This window comes from Pseudophryne corroboree, chromosome 3 (genome assembly GCF_028390025.1).
Source record: "Pseudophryne corroboree isolate aPseCor3 chromosome 3, aPseCor3.hap2, whole genome shotgun sequence".
In the NCBI taxonomy this organism is placed as follows: Eukaryota; Metazoa; Chordata; class Amphibia; order Anura; family Myobatrachidae; genus Pseudophryne; species Pseudophryne corroboree.
Genome location: NC_086446.1, coordinates 455,093,664 through 455,110,772, shown reverse-complemented (window position 1 = coordinate 455,110,772; position 17,109 = coordinate 455,093,664). Strand labels below are relative to the sequence as shown.

Here is a 17,109-nt window from a genome sequence, read left to right as displayed (position 1 = left end):
TCAGGGGTACAGACTGGAGTTTCAAGAGCTCCCACCTCACAGATTTTTCAAATCAGGCTTACCAGCTTTACTGACAGAAAGGGCTATCTTACAAGAAGCCATTCAAAAATTGGAAAGGGCAAATGTCATTGTTCCAGTTCCGTCTCACCTGGAAAACAAAGGTTACTACTCAAACCTTTTTGTGGTGCCTGAGCCGGACGGTTCGGTCAGACCAATATTGAACTTCAAATCGTTAAATCCATATTTGAGGGAATTCAAGTTCAAAATGGAATCTCTGAGTGCGGTGATCTCAGGTCTGGAGGAGGGGGGATTCCTGGTGTCCTTAGAGATCAAGGATGCTTACCTTCACATTCCTATTTGGCCGTCACACCAGGCTTTTCTCAGGTTTGCGCTGTTGGACTGTCACTATCAGTTCCAGGCGCTGCCATTCGACCTCTCCACAGCACAGAGGGTGTTCACCAAGGTAATGGCAGAGATAATGCTTCTTCTCCGCAAACAGGGTGTGAACATAATTCCATATCTGGACGATCTGCTGATAAAAGCATCGTCCAGGGAGAAGTTGTTGCAGTCCATTGCTCTCACAACTCGACTGCTCCTGGATCATGGTTGGATCCTGAATCTTCCAAAGTCGCATTTGGAGCCGACGAGAAGACTGTCCTTCCTGGGGATGATTCTCGACACGGAAGTGCAGAGGGTGTTTCTGCCGGTGGAGAAAGCATTGGCAGTCAATGGTACGGGATGTCCTGAAGCCAGCCCGAATATCGGTTCATCAGTGCATTCGCCTTCTGGGGAAGATGGTTGCCTTCTACAAGACTCTAGAGTATGGAAGATTTCATGCAAGGTCTTTCCAGCTGGATCTCCTGGACAAATGGTCAGGGTGTCATCTTCACATGCACCAGAGGATACGTCTGTCACCGAAAGACAAAATCCTGGGTGCAAACTTCTCACCTACTGGAGGGCCGCAGGTTCGGGATTCGGAATTGGATCCTTCTAACCACGGATGCAAGTCTCAGAGGTTGGGGAGCAGTCACCCAGGGGGAAAACTTCCAAGGAAGGTAGTCAAGTCTGGAATCCAGCCTTCCAATAAACATTCTGGAACTAAGAGCCGTCTACAATGGTCTTCTACAGGCGGCTCATCTCCTAAAAGATCGGGCCATTCAAGTTCAGTCGGACAATGTAACGACAGTGGCCTACATAAACGGACAAGGTGGAACGAAGAGCAGAGCTGTAATGTCAGAGGTAACAATCCTCTGGGCAGAAAAACACGCGTTGGCGCTGTCCGCAATCTTCATTCCGGGAGTAGACAACTGGGAAGCAGACTTCCTCAGCAGACACGATCTCCATCCGGGAGAGTGGGGCCTCCACCCAGAGTTGATCACAGAGGTGACAAGTCTTTGGGGCGTACCTCAAATAGACGTGATGGCCTCACACCTCAACAAGAAGCTTAAGAGGTATTGTTCCAGGTAGAGGGACCCACAGGCAGTGGCGGTGGACGCCCTGGTAACTCCGTGGGTGTTCATGTCAGTGTATGTGTTCCCTCCACTTCCACTCATCCCAAGGATTCTCAAAATAATCAAAAGAACAAGAGTTCAGGTGATCCTCATTGCTCCGGACTGGCCAAGAAGGACTTGGTACGCGGATCTTCTGGAGTTACTGCTGGAAGATCCAAGGCCTCTTCCTCTGCGAGAGGACCTTCTGCAACAGGGGCCGTTTGCTTATCAAGACTTACCACGACTACGTTTTACGGCATGGAGGTTGAACGCCAGATCTTAGCTCGGAAAGGCATTTCCGAAAAAGGTTATTCCTACCCTGATCCAGGCTAGGAAAGGGGTAACGTCTAAACATTACCATCGCATTTGGAAAAAGTATGTGTCTTGGTGTGAATCCAAGAAGTCTCCTACGGTGGAGTTTCAACTTGGGCGGTTTCTCCTCTTCCTGCAAGCAGGTGTGGATGTGGGCCTACGTTTGGGCTCCATAAAGGTCCAGATTTCGGCCTTGTCCATTTTCTTCCAGAAACAGTTGGCTTCCCTTTCTGAGGTTCAGACTTTCTTGAAAGGGGTGCTGCACATCCAGCCTCCCTTTGTGCCTCCTACGGCACCTTGGGATCTTAACGTGGTGTTGCAATTCCTGCAATCAGATTGGTTTGAGCCTTTACAAGAGGTTGAGGTCCAGTTTCTCACTTGGAAGGCGGTCACACTGTTAGCTTCTGCTAGGCGTGTGTCTGAATTGGGGGCGTTGTCCTGCAAGAGATCCTACTTGATTTTCCATGAAGATAGAGCTGAGCTTAGGACGCGTCAGCAGTTTCTTCCAAAGGATGTTTCGGCTTTTCATATCAACCAACCTATTGCGGTGCCAGTGGCTACTGACTCCACAATTATCTCAAAGTCCTTGGATGTTGTGAGGGCTTTGATGATTTATGTGAAGAGGACTTCACGTTACAGAAACTTGGTCTCTCTGTTTGTACTTTTACGATCTAAACAAGATTGGGTGTACTGCTTCTAAACAGACGATTTCTCGCTGGATCAGGTTCACTATCCAGCATGCTTATTCTATGGCAGGCTTGCCGTGTCCAAAATCTGTTAAGGCCCACTCTTCTCGTAAAGTCGTTTTTTTCTGGGCGGCTGCCTGGGGTGTTTCAGCTTTACAGCTTTACTGAGCGGTTACTTGGTCAGGGTCGAACTCGTTCACTAAGTTCTACAAGTTCGATACTTTAGCCTCTCAGTTTGGTCAATCAGTTCTGCAGGAGTCTCCGCGCTCTTCCTCCCGTACTTGGAGCTTTGGTACATCCCCATGGTACTAATGTGGACCCCAGCATCCTCTAGGAGGTTACAGAGAAAATAGGATTTTAATTACCTACTGGTAAATCCTTTTCTCGTAGTCCATAGAGGATGCTGGGCGTTTGCCCAGCGCTTCGTTTTTACACTTGAGTCAGTACTGCTTTGTTACTTGGTTAAGTACTGTTGTTCGGCCGTTGCTGAATTGTTTCAAGCTGGTTAGCTTGGTTTGCCTTGTATGTGTGAGCTGGTATGAATCTTACCACTATCTATGTATTTTCTTCTCTCGAAGTATGTCCGTCTCCTTGGGCACAGTTTCTAGACTGAGTCTGGTAGAATAGGCATAGAGGGAGGAGCCAGCCCACACTATTAAACTTTTAAAGTGCCCATGGCTCCTAGTGGAACCGTCTATACCCCATCATACTAATGTGGACCCCAGCATCCTCTACGGACTACGAGAAAAAGATTTACCGGTAGGTAATTAAAATCCTATTTTTATAGGGGATGCCCTATGTGGAGAGGAGCAGAATAAGTGGATCTCTCGGGCAACAGCGGGTAAGTGCCGACTGCTGCCCCTCCTACTAGACTTCTCTACCTTGGGCCCTCATTGCAGTCCTTTCGGGAGGCAAGATTCGGAGGCAGAGCTAGAGGTGCCTCCAATGCTACTAAAGGATCTCGCGGTAAGTCCCGTAACACAGCATCGACCTGACGACTCGCCTGCCTACGGATCATGGGTGGATCCTAAATTTCTGGAAATCTCACCTGGAACCATCACAAAGACTTCAGTTCCTGGGAATGATACTGGACACAGTGTCTCAGAAGGTGTTCCTTCCATTAGACGAGGCCTTACTCATACAGGCTATGGTCCGCTCAGTTGCTCAGGCCCCGCAAGATTTTGATTCATCTTTGCATTCGATTACTGGGCAAGATGGTGGCCTCATACAAGGCCATCCAGTACGGCAAGTTTCATGCCTGTACGTTCCAGCTGGATCTGCTGGACAAATGGTCAGGGTCTCACCTACACATGCACCAGATGATAACTCTGTTGCCAAAAGCATGGATTTCTCTGTTATGGTGGCTGCAGGTCCCTCACCTTGTGGAGGGTCGGAGTTTAGGTATCCAGTCATGGATACCGCTGACAACTGATGCCAACCTCCGAGGATGGGTGGCTGTGACCCAAGCACTGACGTGCGGTGTGGTGAGGCAGAGTCTTTACTGTCATACTAACGTTTGCACCAGAGTTTTGACTGTATAAAGTATATAAAAAATACAAAGAATATGTTAGAAATATCTTCTTTGCATTATTCTAATAATTTTTATAGCCAAAACTCTGGAGTAAAAAGTCTATGACAGGGGAGGCAGTGCCTCACCTGCCTATCTTTTCCGCACATCTCTGTTCAAAACTCACCAAATTTCCAGGAGTTTATACTGCTGCACCTGTGTATAATGCCCAGATGTATGCTTTGGCTCATAAATTTCATGTAAATCTGGCTCTGGGGCTAGCCAGTGCCTCCTGAGCTATTTAGCTCACCGCACGTCCCTGTGAGGGGCCCACTTCCAGGGGAAGTGGTCGAGTCAAGAATCTGCACTCCCGATAAATGTATTGGAACTCAGGGCAGTTTACGATGCTCTCCTGCAGGCCTCCTCTCTTCTCCGAAATCAAGCCATCCAGGTCCAGTCGGACAACGCCATGGTGGTGGCGTACATAAATCGACAGGGAGGAACAAAAAGCAAGGCCGCAATGTGAGAGGTGTTCGGGATAATCCTCTGGGCGGAGGCCAATGCAAGGGCCATCTTCATTCCGGGCGTGGACAATTGGGAAGTGGACTTCCTCAGCAGGCACAATCTTCATCCAGGAGAATGGGGCTTTCACCCTCAGGTGTTTCAACAACTGATTCACCGGTGGGGCTGTCCACAGATAGACCTGATGGCTTCTCGTCTCAACAAGAAGCTCCGTTGTTATTGATCCAGGACAAGGGATCTGCAGGTCGCGGCAGTCGACGCTCTGACAGCACCGCGGACTTACCAGTTTGTATACCTGTTTCCGCTGATCCCTCTCATTCCCAGAGTTCTAAAACGACTCAAAAGGGAAAGAGTATTATGATTGCCCCGGATTGGCCCCGACGGGCCTGGAATGCAGGCCTCCTGACGATGTCTCTGGAGGACCCCTGGCCTCCGCCGCTTCTCAAGGACCTCCTTCAGCAAGGACCATTCGTCTACCCAGACTTACAGCGGCTACGTTTGACGGCTTGGAAGTTGAGAGGGAAATTCTAGCCAGAAAAGGTCTCCCCTTCAAGGTTATTTCTACTATGGTCCAGGCCAGGAAGGTGGTTACGTCAAAACATTACCACCGTATATGGAAAAAATGTTTCTTGGTGTTAGAGTAGAAAATATTCTCCTGTGGAGTTTTGACTGGGTCGTTTCCTACTCTTCCTGCAAGCAGGTGTGGCTATAGGCCTGCGCTTGGGCTCTATCAAAGTCCAGATTTTGTCTCTCTCCATCTTCTTCCAGAAACAGCTTGCGGTTATGCCTGAAGTACAAACATTCCTGAAGGGTGTTCTTCACATTCAACCACCCTTCGTTCCTCCCACGGCTCCATGGGATCTCAGTGTGGTATTGACCTTTCTCCACTCGGACTGGTTTGAACCCTTGCAAAGGGTGGTATTGAAATATCTTACTTGGTAGACTGTCGTGTTGCTGGCATTAGCCTCTGCAAGATGCATGGCAGAATTGGGGGCCTTATCCTGTAAGAGCCCATATTTGATATTTCACGAGGATAGGGCTGAGCTCAGGACTCACCCACAGTTTTTGCCGAAAGTTGTATCAGCCTTTCATGTGAATCAGTCTATAGTGGTTCCAGTACTGGCTGACACATCCATTGCTCCAAAATCCTTGGACGTGGTGAGGGCTGTGAAACTTTATGTAAAGAGGACAGCTCGTCATAGGAAATCTGACTCGCTTTTTGTCCTCTATGATGCTACAAAGATTGGTCGTCCTGCTTCTAAACAGTCAGGTTGACCATTCAACAAACCTATTCTTCAGCAGCATTGCTACTGCCGAGTTCTATCCAGGCTTACTCCATTAGGTCAGTGGGTTCTTCCTAGGCGGTTGCCCGGGGTGTCTCGGCCCTACAGTTGTGCTGCGCAGCTACTTGGTCTGGTTCGAGCACGTTTGTGAAGTTCTATAGGTTCGACACCTTGGCCAGAGCGGACCTTCAGTTTGGTCAGGCGGTTTTGCAGGGGTCTCAGCACTCTCCCATCCATTCTGGGAGCTTTGGGACTTCCCCACGGTACTAAAGTACATTCCCCAGTATCCACTAGGACGTTAGAGAAAATAGGAATTTAATACCTACTGGTAATTCCTTTTCTCGTAGTCCGTAGTGGATACTGGGCGCCCGCCTCAGTGCTTCGAATTCCTGCTTACAAGGTTGTAAATATTTTTGGTTGGATCTGCTGTTGCTGTCCCTGTCCCATGTTGGGTTAGCGTTGCTATCCTTTGTTGTTGTTAGCGTTGCCATCCTCTGTTCTGGTTAGCTCTGCTATCCGGTACTGTTGTGTGTTGGTTCGTTACCTCACCGCTATGTTATGTATATATCCTTCTCTCACAGTATGTCCATCTCCTCGGGCACAGTTTCCCAGACTGAGTCTGCTAGGAGGGGCATAGAGGGGAGGAGCCAGCACACACTAATTAATTCTTACAGTGCCAGGCTCCAATGGACTCGATCTATAACCCACAATACTATAGTACGTCCCCCAGTATCCACTACGGACTACGAGAAAAGGAATTACCGGTAGGTATTAAATTCCTATTTTCAAAGACCCTTTTCCACTAAACCACAAACTGGGTAGACCCGGCAATAACCCGGGTTATTGAGGTAGTGGAAAGGGGGTATTTGAGGAGCCTATGGTTGTAGAGAGCAGGCACAACATCCAAGACATTGGTAGCATCACAGTATTATGAACTGAAAGGATGCCCAATCTTTTGCACAGGCCAGATTTAGAATTTATAGTTTTCTCTAACGTCCTAGTGGATGCTGGGACTCCGTCAGGACCATGGGGAATAGCGGGCTCCGCAGGAGACAGGGCACATCTAAAAAAGCTTTTAGGTCACATGGTGCGTACTGGCTCCTCCCCCTATGACCCTCCTCCAAGCCTCAGTTAGGTTTTTGTGCCCGTCCGAGAGGGTGCAATCTAGGTGGCTCTCCTAAAGAGCTGTTTAGAAAAGTTTTTTTTTTTAGGTTTCAATCTCAGTGATTCCTGCTGGCAACAGGATCACTGCATCGAGGGACTTAGGGGAGAGATTTCCAACTCACCTGCGTGCAGGATGGATTGGAGTCTTAGGCTACTGGACACTTAGCTCCAGAGGGAGTCGGAACACAGGTCAGCCTGGGGTTCGTCCCGGAGCCGCGCCGCCGATCCCCCTTACAGACGCTGAAGAGACGGCAGAACGGAGGTCCGGAAAGCAGGCGGCAGAAGACTCCTCAGTCTTCTTGAAGGTAGCGCACAGCACGGCAGCTGTGCGCCATTGTTGTCACACGGCTCACTGACTCAGTCACGGAGGGTGCAGGGCGCTGCTGGGGGCGCCCTGGGCAGCAATATAATTACCTTTAGTGGCAAAATAAATACATCACATATAGCCATTAAGGCTATATGTATGTATTTTAACCCAGGCCAGTTTCTTAAAAACCGGGGAAAAGCCCGCCGAAAAAGGGGCGGAGCTTATTCTCCTCAGCGCCATTTTCCTGCTCAGCTCCGCTGGTGAGGAAGGCTCCCAGGTCTCTCCCCTGCACTGCACTACAGAAACAGGGTAACAAAGAGAAGGGGGGCATAAATTGGCGATATTTATATATTAAGAGCGCATATATAGTAAACAACACCTTCTAGGGTTGTTTATATACATTTATAGCGCTTTTGGTGTGTGCTGGCAAACTCTCCCTCTGTCTCCCCAAAGGGCTAGGGGGTCCTGTCTTCGATTAGAGCATTCCCTGTGTGGCTGCTGTGTGTCGGTACGTGTGTGTCGACATGTATGAGGACGATGTTGGTGTGGAGGCAGAGCAATTGCCGATGATGGTAATGTCACCCCCTAGGGAGTCGACACCGGAATGGATGGCTTTAGTTATGGAATTACGTGATAATGTCAGCACATTACAAAAGTCAGTTGACGAAATAAGACGCCCGGCAAACCAGTTAGTACCGGTTCAGGCGTCTCAGACACCGTCAGGGGCTGTAAAACGTCCTTTACCTCAGTCAGTCGACACGGGTACCGACACAGATGAATCTAGTGTCGACGGTGAAGAAACAAACGTATTTTCCAATAGGGCCACACGTTATATGATCACGGCAATGAAGGAGGCTTTGCAGATCTCTGATACTGCTGGTACCTCAAAAAGGGGTATTATGTGGGGGGTGAAAAAACTACCTGTATTTTTTCCAGAATCAGAGGAATTGAATGACGTGTGTGATGAAGCGTGGGTTAACCCCGATAGAAAACTGCTAATTTCCAAGAAGTTATTGGCATTATACCCTTTCCCACCAGAGGTTAGGGCGCGCTGGGAAACACCCCCTAGGGTGGATAAGGCGCTCACACGTTTATCAAAGCAAGTGGCGTTGCCGTCTCCTGATACGGCCGCCCTCAAGGATCCAGCAGATAGGAGGCTGGAAACTACACTGAAGAGTATATACACACATACTGGTGTTATACTGCGACCGGCAATAGCCTCAGCCTGGATGTGCAGTGCTGGGGTAGTGTGGTTGGATTCTCTGACTGAAAATATTGATACCCTGGATAGGGACAGTATTTTATTGACTCTAGAGCAATTAAAGGATGCTTTCCTTTATATGCGAGATGCTCAGAGGGATGTTTGTACTCTAGCATCAAGAGTAAGCGCGATGTCCATATCTGCCAGAAGAAGTTTATGGACGCGACAGTGGTCAGGTGATGCGGATTCCAAGAGGCATAAGGAAGTATTGCCATATAAAGGAGAGGAATTGTTTGGGGTCGGTCTTTCGGACCTGGTGGCCACGGCAACTGCCGGCAAATCCACTTTTTTACCTCAGACCCCCTCCCAACAGAAAAAGACACCGTCTTTTCAGCCGCAGTCCTTTCGCTCCTATAAAAAGCGACCAAAAGGACAGTCTTATCTGCCGCGAGGCAGAGGAAAGGGTAAGAAAGGGCAGCAAGCAGCCCCTGCCCAGGAACAGAAGCCCGCCCCGGCTTCTACAAAGCCATCAGCATGACGCTGGGGCTTTACAAGCGGACTCAGGAACGGTGGGGGGTCGACTCAAGATTTTCAGCAATCAATGGGTTCACTCACAAGTGAACCCGTGGGTCCTGCAGATAGTATCTCAGGGTTACATGCTGGAGTTCGAAAGGTCTCCCCCTCGCCGGTTCCTAAAGTCTGCTTTACCAACGTCTCCCTCAGAAAGGACGTCGGTTTTGGAAGCCATTCACAAGCTGTATTCTCAGCAGGTGATAGTCAAGGTACCCCTCCTACAACAGGGAAAGGGGTATTATTCCACACTATTTGTGGTACCGAAACCGGACGGTTCGGTAAGGCCTATTCTAAATCTGAAATCCTTGAACCTGTACATAAAGAAATTCAAGTTCAAGATGGAGTCACTCAGAGCAGTGATAGCGAATCTGGAAGAAGGAGACTTCATGGTGTCCTTGGACATAAAAGATGCTTATCTACATGTCCCGATTTACCCCTCACACCAAGGGTATCTCAGGTTCGTGATACAAGACTGTCATTATCAGTTTCAAACGCTGCCGTTTGGGTTGTCCACGGCCCCTCGGGTCTTTACCAAGGTAATGACCGAAATGATGGTTCTTCTACGAAGAAAAGGCGTATTAATTATCCCTTACTTGGACGATCTCCTGATAAGGGCAAAGTCCAGAGAACAGCTGGAAGTCGGTGTAGCGCTAACACAAGTAGTGCTTCAGCAACACGGGTGGATTCTAAATCTTCCAAAATCTCAATTGACCCCGACAACACATCTGCTGTTCCTGGGCATGATTCTGGACACGGTTCAGAAAAAGGTATTTCTCCCGGAAGAGAAAGCAAGGGAGTTATCCGAACTTGTCAAGAACCTCCTAAAACCAGGAACTGTGTCAGTACATCAATGCACAAGAGTCCTGGGAAAGATGGTGGCTTCGTACGAAGCGATTCCATTCGGCAGATTCCATGCACGAACATTTCAGTGGGATCTGCTGGACAAATGGTCCGGATCGCATCTGCACATGCATCAGCGGATAACACTGTCACCGAGAACAAGGTTGTCTCTCCTGTGGTGGTTGCAGACTGCCCATCTGTTAGTGGGCCGCAGATTCGGCATACAGGACTGGGTCCTGGTGACTACGGATGCCAGCCTACGAGGTTGGGGAGCAGTCACAAAGGGAAGAAACTTCCAGGGCGTGTGGTCAAACCTGGAGACGTCTCTTCACATAAATATACTGGAGCTAAGAGCGATCTACAATGCTCTAAGCCTGGCAAAATCGCTGCTTCAGGGTCAGCCGGTGTTGATCCAGTCCGACAACATCACGGCAGTCGCCCACGTAAACCGACAAGGCGGCACGAGAAGCAGGAGTGCAATGGCAGAAGCTGCAAGGATTCTGCGCTGGGCGGAGAATCATGTCGTAGCACTGTCAGCAGTGTTCATCCCGGGAGTGGACAACTGGGAAGCAGATTTCCTCAGCAGACACGACCTTCACCCGGGAGAGTGGGGACTTCATCCAGAAGTTTTCCACATGATTGTGAACCGTTGGGAAAAACCAAAGGTGGACATGATGGCGTCTCGCCTCAACAAAAAATTGGACAGGTATTGCGCCAGGTCAAGAGACCCTCAGGCAATAGCTGTGGACGCTCTGGTAACACCGTGGGTGTACCAGTCAGTGTATGTGTTCCCTCCTCTGCCTCTCATACCAAAGGTACTGAGAATTATACGGAAAAGAGGAGTAAGAACAATACTGGTAGCTCCGGACTGGCCAAGAAGAACTTGGTATCCGGAACTTCAAGAGATGCTCACGGAGGATCCGTGGCCTCTACCTCTAAGAAGGGATCTGCTTCAGCAGGGACCTTGTATGTTCCAAGACTTACCGCGGCTGCGTTTGACGGCATGGCGGTTGAACGCCGGATTCTAAAAGAGAAGGGCATTCCTGAGGAAGTTATTCCTACTTTAATTAAAGCCAGGAAAGAAGTGACCGCACAACATTATCACCGCATTTGGAGAAAATATGTTGCGTGGTGTGAGGCCAAGAAGGCTCCAACGGAAGAATTTCAATTGGGTCGATTCTTACATTTCCTGCAAGCAGGATTGTCTATGGGCCTCAAATTGGGGTCCATTAAAGTTCAAATTTCGGCCTTATCAATTTTCTTCCAGAAGGAATTGGCGTCAGTGCCTGAAGTACAAACTTTTGTCAAAGGTGTACTACATATACAACCCCCAATAGTGCCTCCAGTGGCACCGTGGGATTTGAACGTGGTTCTAAATTTTCTCAAATCTCATTGGTTTGAGCCTTTAAAATCGGTAGATTTAAAATACCTTACATGGAAAGTAACCATGCTGTTGGCCCTGGCTTCAGCCAGGAGAGTTTCGGAGTTGGCAGCTTTGTCATACAAAAGCCCATATCTGATATTCCATTCGGACAGGGCAGAATTGAGGACACGTCCTCAATTTCTCCCTAAGGTGGTTTCGGCATTTCACTTGAACCAGCCTATTGTGGTGCCTGCGGCTACTAGCGACTTGGAGGACTCCAAGTTACTGGACGTTGTCAGAGCATTAAAAATATATATTTCAAGGACAGCTGGAGTCAGAAAATCTGACTCGTTGTTTACATTGTATGCACCCAACAAGTTGGGTGCTCCTGCGTCTAAACAGACGATTGCACGTTGGATATGTAGTACAATCCAACTTGCACATTCTGTGGCAGGCCTGCCACAGCCTAAATCTGTAAAGGCCCATTCCACAAGGAAAGTGGGCTCATCCTGGGCGGCTGCCCGAGGAGTCTCGGCATTACAACTTTGCCGAGCAGCTACGTGGTCAGGGGAGAACACGTTTGTAAAATTTTACAAATTTGATACTCTGGCTAAAGAGGACCTGGAGTTCTCTCATTCGGTGCTGCAGAGTCATCCGCACTCTCCCGCCCGTTTGGGAGCTTTGGTATAATCCCCATGGTCCTGACGGAGTCCCAGCATCCACTAGGACGTTAGAGAAAATAAGAATTTACTTACCGATAATTCTATTTCTCATAGTCCGTAGTGGATGCTGGGCGCCCATCCCAAGTGCGGATTGTCTGCAATGCTTGTACATAGTTATTGTTACAAAAATCGGGTTATTACTGTTGTTGTGAGCCATCTGTTCAGAGGCTACTTCGTTTGTGTTATCATACTGTTAACTGGGTTCAGATCACAAGTTGTACGGTGTGATTGGTGTGGCTGGTATGAGTCTTACCCGGGATTCAAGATCCTTCCTTATTGTGTACGCTCGTCCGGGCACAGTACCTAACTGAGGCTTGGAGGAGGGTCATAGGGGGAGGAGCCAGTACGCACCATGTGACCTAAAAGCTTTTTTAGATGTGCCCTGTCTCCTGCGGAGCCCGCTATTCCCCATGGTCCTGACGGAGTCCCAGCATCCACTACGGACTATGAGAAATAGAATTATCGGTAAGTAAATTCTTATTTTTGTTGTGATCATGTTCAGATTTGTCACCTGCAGTTTGTTAAAATTTCTCACTCAGAGATTCAGAGAATCATGCTCTTTGCGCTGCGATGTCAAAAGTTTTGAATGTGTGTAATATATAGATATATTGATCTAATCTATACGTATGTATGTATGTATGCATGTGTATATATAATATTATTATTAGAGTGGCTCTTATTTTAAACTGTTTATATGTCTCTCACCCACTCATGCAGAGATACATTTCATCAGAAAATTATGTGTACCAAAAATCATTATGATATGACCACTTTTACTATGTGCTCAAGCCATATACCGTATATACTCGAGTATAAGCCGACTTTTTCAGCACGTTTTTTTGTGCTGAAAAAGCCCCCTCGGCTTATACTCGAGTCAGTGGAAGGAGGGACACGGAGGGCACAGCGCGCAGCTCTCCTGTGTCCCTCCTGCGTCTCCGTCTCCGGCGGCGTGTGTGTTAAATGAAGTGCCCGTTCGTGAGCTCTGAGGGTAAGTACCGTAACTGGCACTGTTGGGCATATCTGGCAGCATGAGGGCACATCTGGCACTGTGGGGCATATCTGGCAGCATGAGGGCACATCTGGCACTGTGGGGCATATCTGGCACTGTGGGGCATATCTGGCAGCATGAGGGCACATCTGGCACTGTGGGGCATATCTGGCAGCATGAGGCCATATCTGGCAGCATGAGGCCATATCTGGCACATCTGGCACTGTGGGGCATATCTGGCACTGTGGGGCATATCTGGCAGCATGAGGGCATATCTGGCACTGTGTGGCATATCTGGCAGCATGAGGGCATATCTGGCACTGTGGGGCATATCTGGCAGCATGAGTGCATATCTGGCACTGTGTGGCATATCTGGCAGCATGAGGGCATATCTGGCAGCATGAGGGCACATCTGGCACTGTGGGGCATATCTGGCACTGTGGGGCATATCTGGCACTGTGGGGCATATCTGGCAGCATGAGTGCATATCTGGCAGCATGAGGGCATATCTGGCACTGTGGGGCATATCTGGCAGCATGAGGGCATATCTGGCACTGTGTGGCATATCTGGCAGCATGAGGGCATATCTGGCACTGTGGGGCATATCTGGCATATCTGGCACTGTGGGGCATATCTGGCAGCATGAGGGCATATCTGGCACTGTGGGGCATATCTGGCACTATGAGGGCTGTGTACGGCTAGAGCTGCATTTCCCACCCTAGGCGTATACTCGAGTCAATGAGTTTTCCCAGGTTTTTGTGGTAAAATTAGGTGCCTCGGCTTATATTCGGGTCGACTTATACTCGAGTATATACGGTATGTGTATTTTGAATAAAAAATGGGTTATTCTGTGAAGTCCGTACCCTGTGATAGTCAACAGGACCAAAGTTAGTTAACATAAAGGTAAAGTCTTTAGCTTTCACATTCTAACAAATGTTCATTAAAGTACAGAACACATTTCACAAAGTAGCATTGTTAATTGTTGCCCCTTAGGTGGAAACGGTAGATGTACTGGCTTCTGCCAGCCCACAGAGAACAGTATCAGGAATGCACATTCGGTGCTCTTTCACATTGAAGGACAAACAGTCTGTTCTTCACCCTTTGTTAGCAGACCATTGAATTTACTCATTAAAGCTGCTCCCCACTCAGCTGTATAGTTAAACTCTCGCAGTTGTTTCACTGAATCTTCTGCTTTGAGGTATTCCTCATTCGTAGTCCTGGTCTGGGGGACTACAAGGATGATTTTGGGATGCCTAATATGTCAAAGAATTGAATAGTGTTTATTGTAACAAATGTTCACAGTTGTTTGTTTGCAATATTATATGAACAATGCTTCTTTGGTAGTTCCGATGAGGTACACCTCACACTTCTTGATAAAGGTGATGCACTATCTGCCATTATGACAGTTACACTTAAACTGATAATGATGATAACCTGCTGCAGTAATCTTAGACTGTCGTACTGATATCTTCAAACCTGTGCAAAGTATGAAAGAAAAAGCATGTGAGCACACCTTACACATAAAGCCATCAAAGAAAAAATGTACACAAATAACTTTCTAATTAAATGAAACAAACTAGGGTCATGAGACCTGAAATTCCAGACACTTTAATTTTTTACACTATATTTACGACCACCCATGTGTCCACCAGGCTGAATGACCTGATTGCATAGTGTAATTCCTGTTGAATTTGTTTCCGTACCGTAAATGAAACATATTTCCAGTGTCGTCATTCTATTACTCATATGCTGTTTTTCAATTGACTTGATTTAATCAGTACGACTATGAATCCTGGGGGGAAATTTACTAAAATAAGAGTTCTATTTAAGATGGGATGTTGCCCATAGCAACCAATCAGATTCCAGGTATTAGCTTCTAGAAGGTGCTAGATAAATGAGAAGTAGAAGCTGATTGGTTGCTATGGGCAACATCCCATCTTAAATAGAACTCCCATCTTAGTAAATTTACCCCCTAGTTGTTGGAATTAGGCTTGGAGGATTTGAAGACTACTTACGGAGTTCCTATATTCACATTGTCCACCAACTGGATCACTTTTGTTAGTACCTCTAATGAAGGTAAATTATGTCTCTATGGCAAATAACTGCTGTTTGTATGATTTAAAGGGGATTACTGTGACGTCAAATGAATGTGAGAAACAGGAAATGTCTTTATAGGCCCTACACACCTGGTGACTGGCCGCCGAGGTGCCCGATGGCCGATATGGCCAACGGACGCCCCGGAGGGGGAGGGGGGGGGGGAGTGAAGTTTGTTCACTCCACCCGTCACCCGGCCCCATATCTCTGCATGCTAATATGGACGGCATTGTCCATATTGGCTTGCATGTTTGAATGATCCGGCACCAATGATGAACGAGCGCGGGGCCGCGCATCGTTCATCGTTGGTGCATACACACTGAAAGATATGAACAATATTTTGTTCATTAATAAACGAGATCGTTCATATCTTTCAGTGAAATCGCTAAGTGTATAAGGCCCATAAGTATGGTTTCTGCTGAAGATACAGCTGCTCAGTTATGTATAGGTCTACTTTAAACTGTATCTACTAGTTATGGCAACAAACAAAACAATGTAGATCTCTAGATGTTTAACAACATCCTCTTGATCTTTTCAGGGGAAGCTTGGGAAGAGGAGTGTGGAAGCCAGTGGAAGAATTGGTGGAACTGACATTACCCGCGGTATGTGCGCTGGGGCAATTAAGGCATTAATAGTTTTTTTTGTTTTTTTTATAGGGTGATATTGTATAAAATGTGTGCATTAGCTTAAAATATAGGTTAGTGTTCTTTAATCAGTAAGCCCAGGATTCTTATACCCCTTTTCCACCACTAAGCACAGGTCGCAGCCGGGAGCCTGACACGGGTGCTACCCGGCTGTGGCCCTTGCTCAGCCCCCTTTCCCACTGCGCTCACCAACCCGGCATATTGCCGGGTTGGTGACGCTGCTAGCAATGCGGCAGGGGCGGCGCTAGAAGATCACATGATCTCCCAGCGCCGCCCTTCCATAGACTGTGAACAGGAGCTGTGTCGCATCGACACGGCTTCCGTTTACACTACACAGCTTACCGGGTTGAACTTGTGTTCAACCCGGTTAGCTACCCAGGTAGGATTCCCGGATCACTTGATCCGGGTTGACCCTTTTCCATTAGCAAATAACAAGGGTAAATGCGCACCCCGTGCATTTACCCGTGTATTTTGAGCTAGTGGAAAAGGGGTCTTAGTTTCTAACCTATTCTAATCCTTTATAATTCCACTCCAAAATTTCAGTTTCCTTTAATGTTTTATGTACCAGGGAATATCATACTTAATTTCTATTGGATTTAAAATGAAGTAATCTGGGTGGTCGTTCCTAAAATTACCTGTTTTGATTGTTGGAACCTAAAAAGACCTTGGGGGTAATTCAGAGTTGATAGCTGCAGCAAATTTGTTAGCAGCTGGGCAAAACCATGTGCACTGCAGGGGGGGGCAGATATAACATGTGCAGAGAAAGTTAGGTTTGGGTGATATTGTTTCTATGCAGGGTAAATACTGGCTGCTTTATTTTTACACTGCAATTTACATTTCAATTTGAACACACCCCACCCAAATCTAACTCTCTCTGCAAATGTTACATCTGCCCCCCCCTGCAGTGCACATGGTTTTGTCCAACTGCTAACACATTTTCTGCTGCGATCAACTCTGAATTACCCCCCTAATTCTGTCACTTAAGTTGAAACTATATAAGTTTACTGTGGAAATGTGTGGAATGAGTAGTTTTCATATGTATTTCATATATACAGATGCGTCCTGTTACAGCCTTGCTGCGTAGCATATGCAGCTTAACTGCTGCCTCCTGAAATTCGCAGGTGCGAACGTGCGCACGCATTTGCGATCCATTCGCTTCTGTGGGAAATCCGTGGTTGTGAATGGATCGCAGCCTCCCGTGGCATAGCGCATCGCAGGAGCAAACGCTGCAAGGAAGGGGCAGGACACATCTGTAATACAGGCACGGTGTTTGAAACATAATGATATGTGTGTGGTTTTGTTTTATTTTCATACAACGTATAAATTCCTAAATTTAAATTATAAAACCTATTAAATCCTAAAACATTGAAAAAAAAACTAATTTTAGTTTTTTAGATCCTAAAAATCTGGGAC

At 47.4% G+C, this 17,109-nt stretch overlaps 1 protein-coding gene across 2 annotated transcripts in view; it reads left to right on the top strand.

Annotated features, from left to right (window-relative positions):
- TSEN54 (tRNA splicing endonuclease subunit 54) overlaps window positions 1–17,109 on the top strand; it is a 46,677-nt gene that overhangs the window by 21,141 nt on the left and 8,427 nt on the right. For both annotated transcript variants that reach the window (XM_063960617.1, XM_063960616.1), the window contains exon 3: window positions 15,591–15,654. In XM_063960617.1, the coding sequence (XP_063816687.1) occupies window positions 15,591–15,654 (64 nt within the window). The remainder of the gene's footprint in view (window positions 1–15,590; window positions 15,655–17,109) is intronic.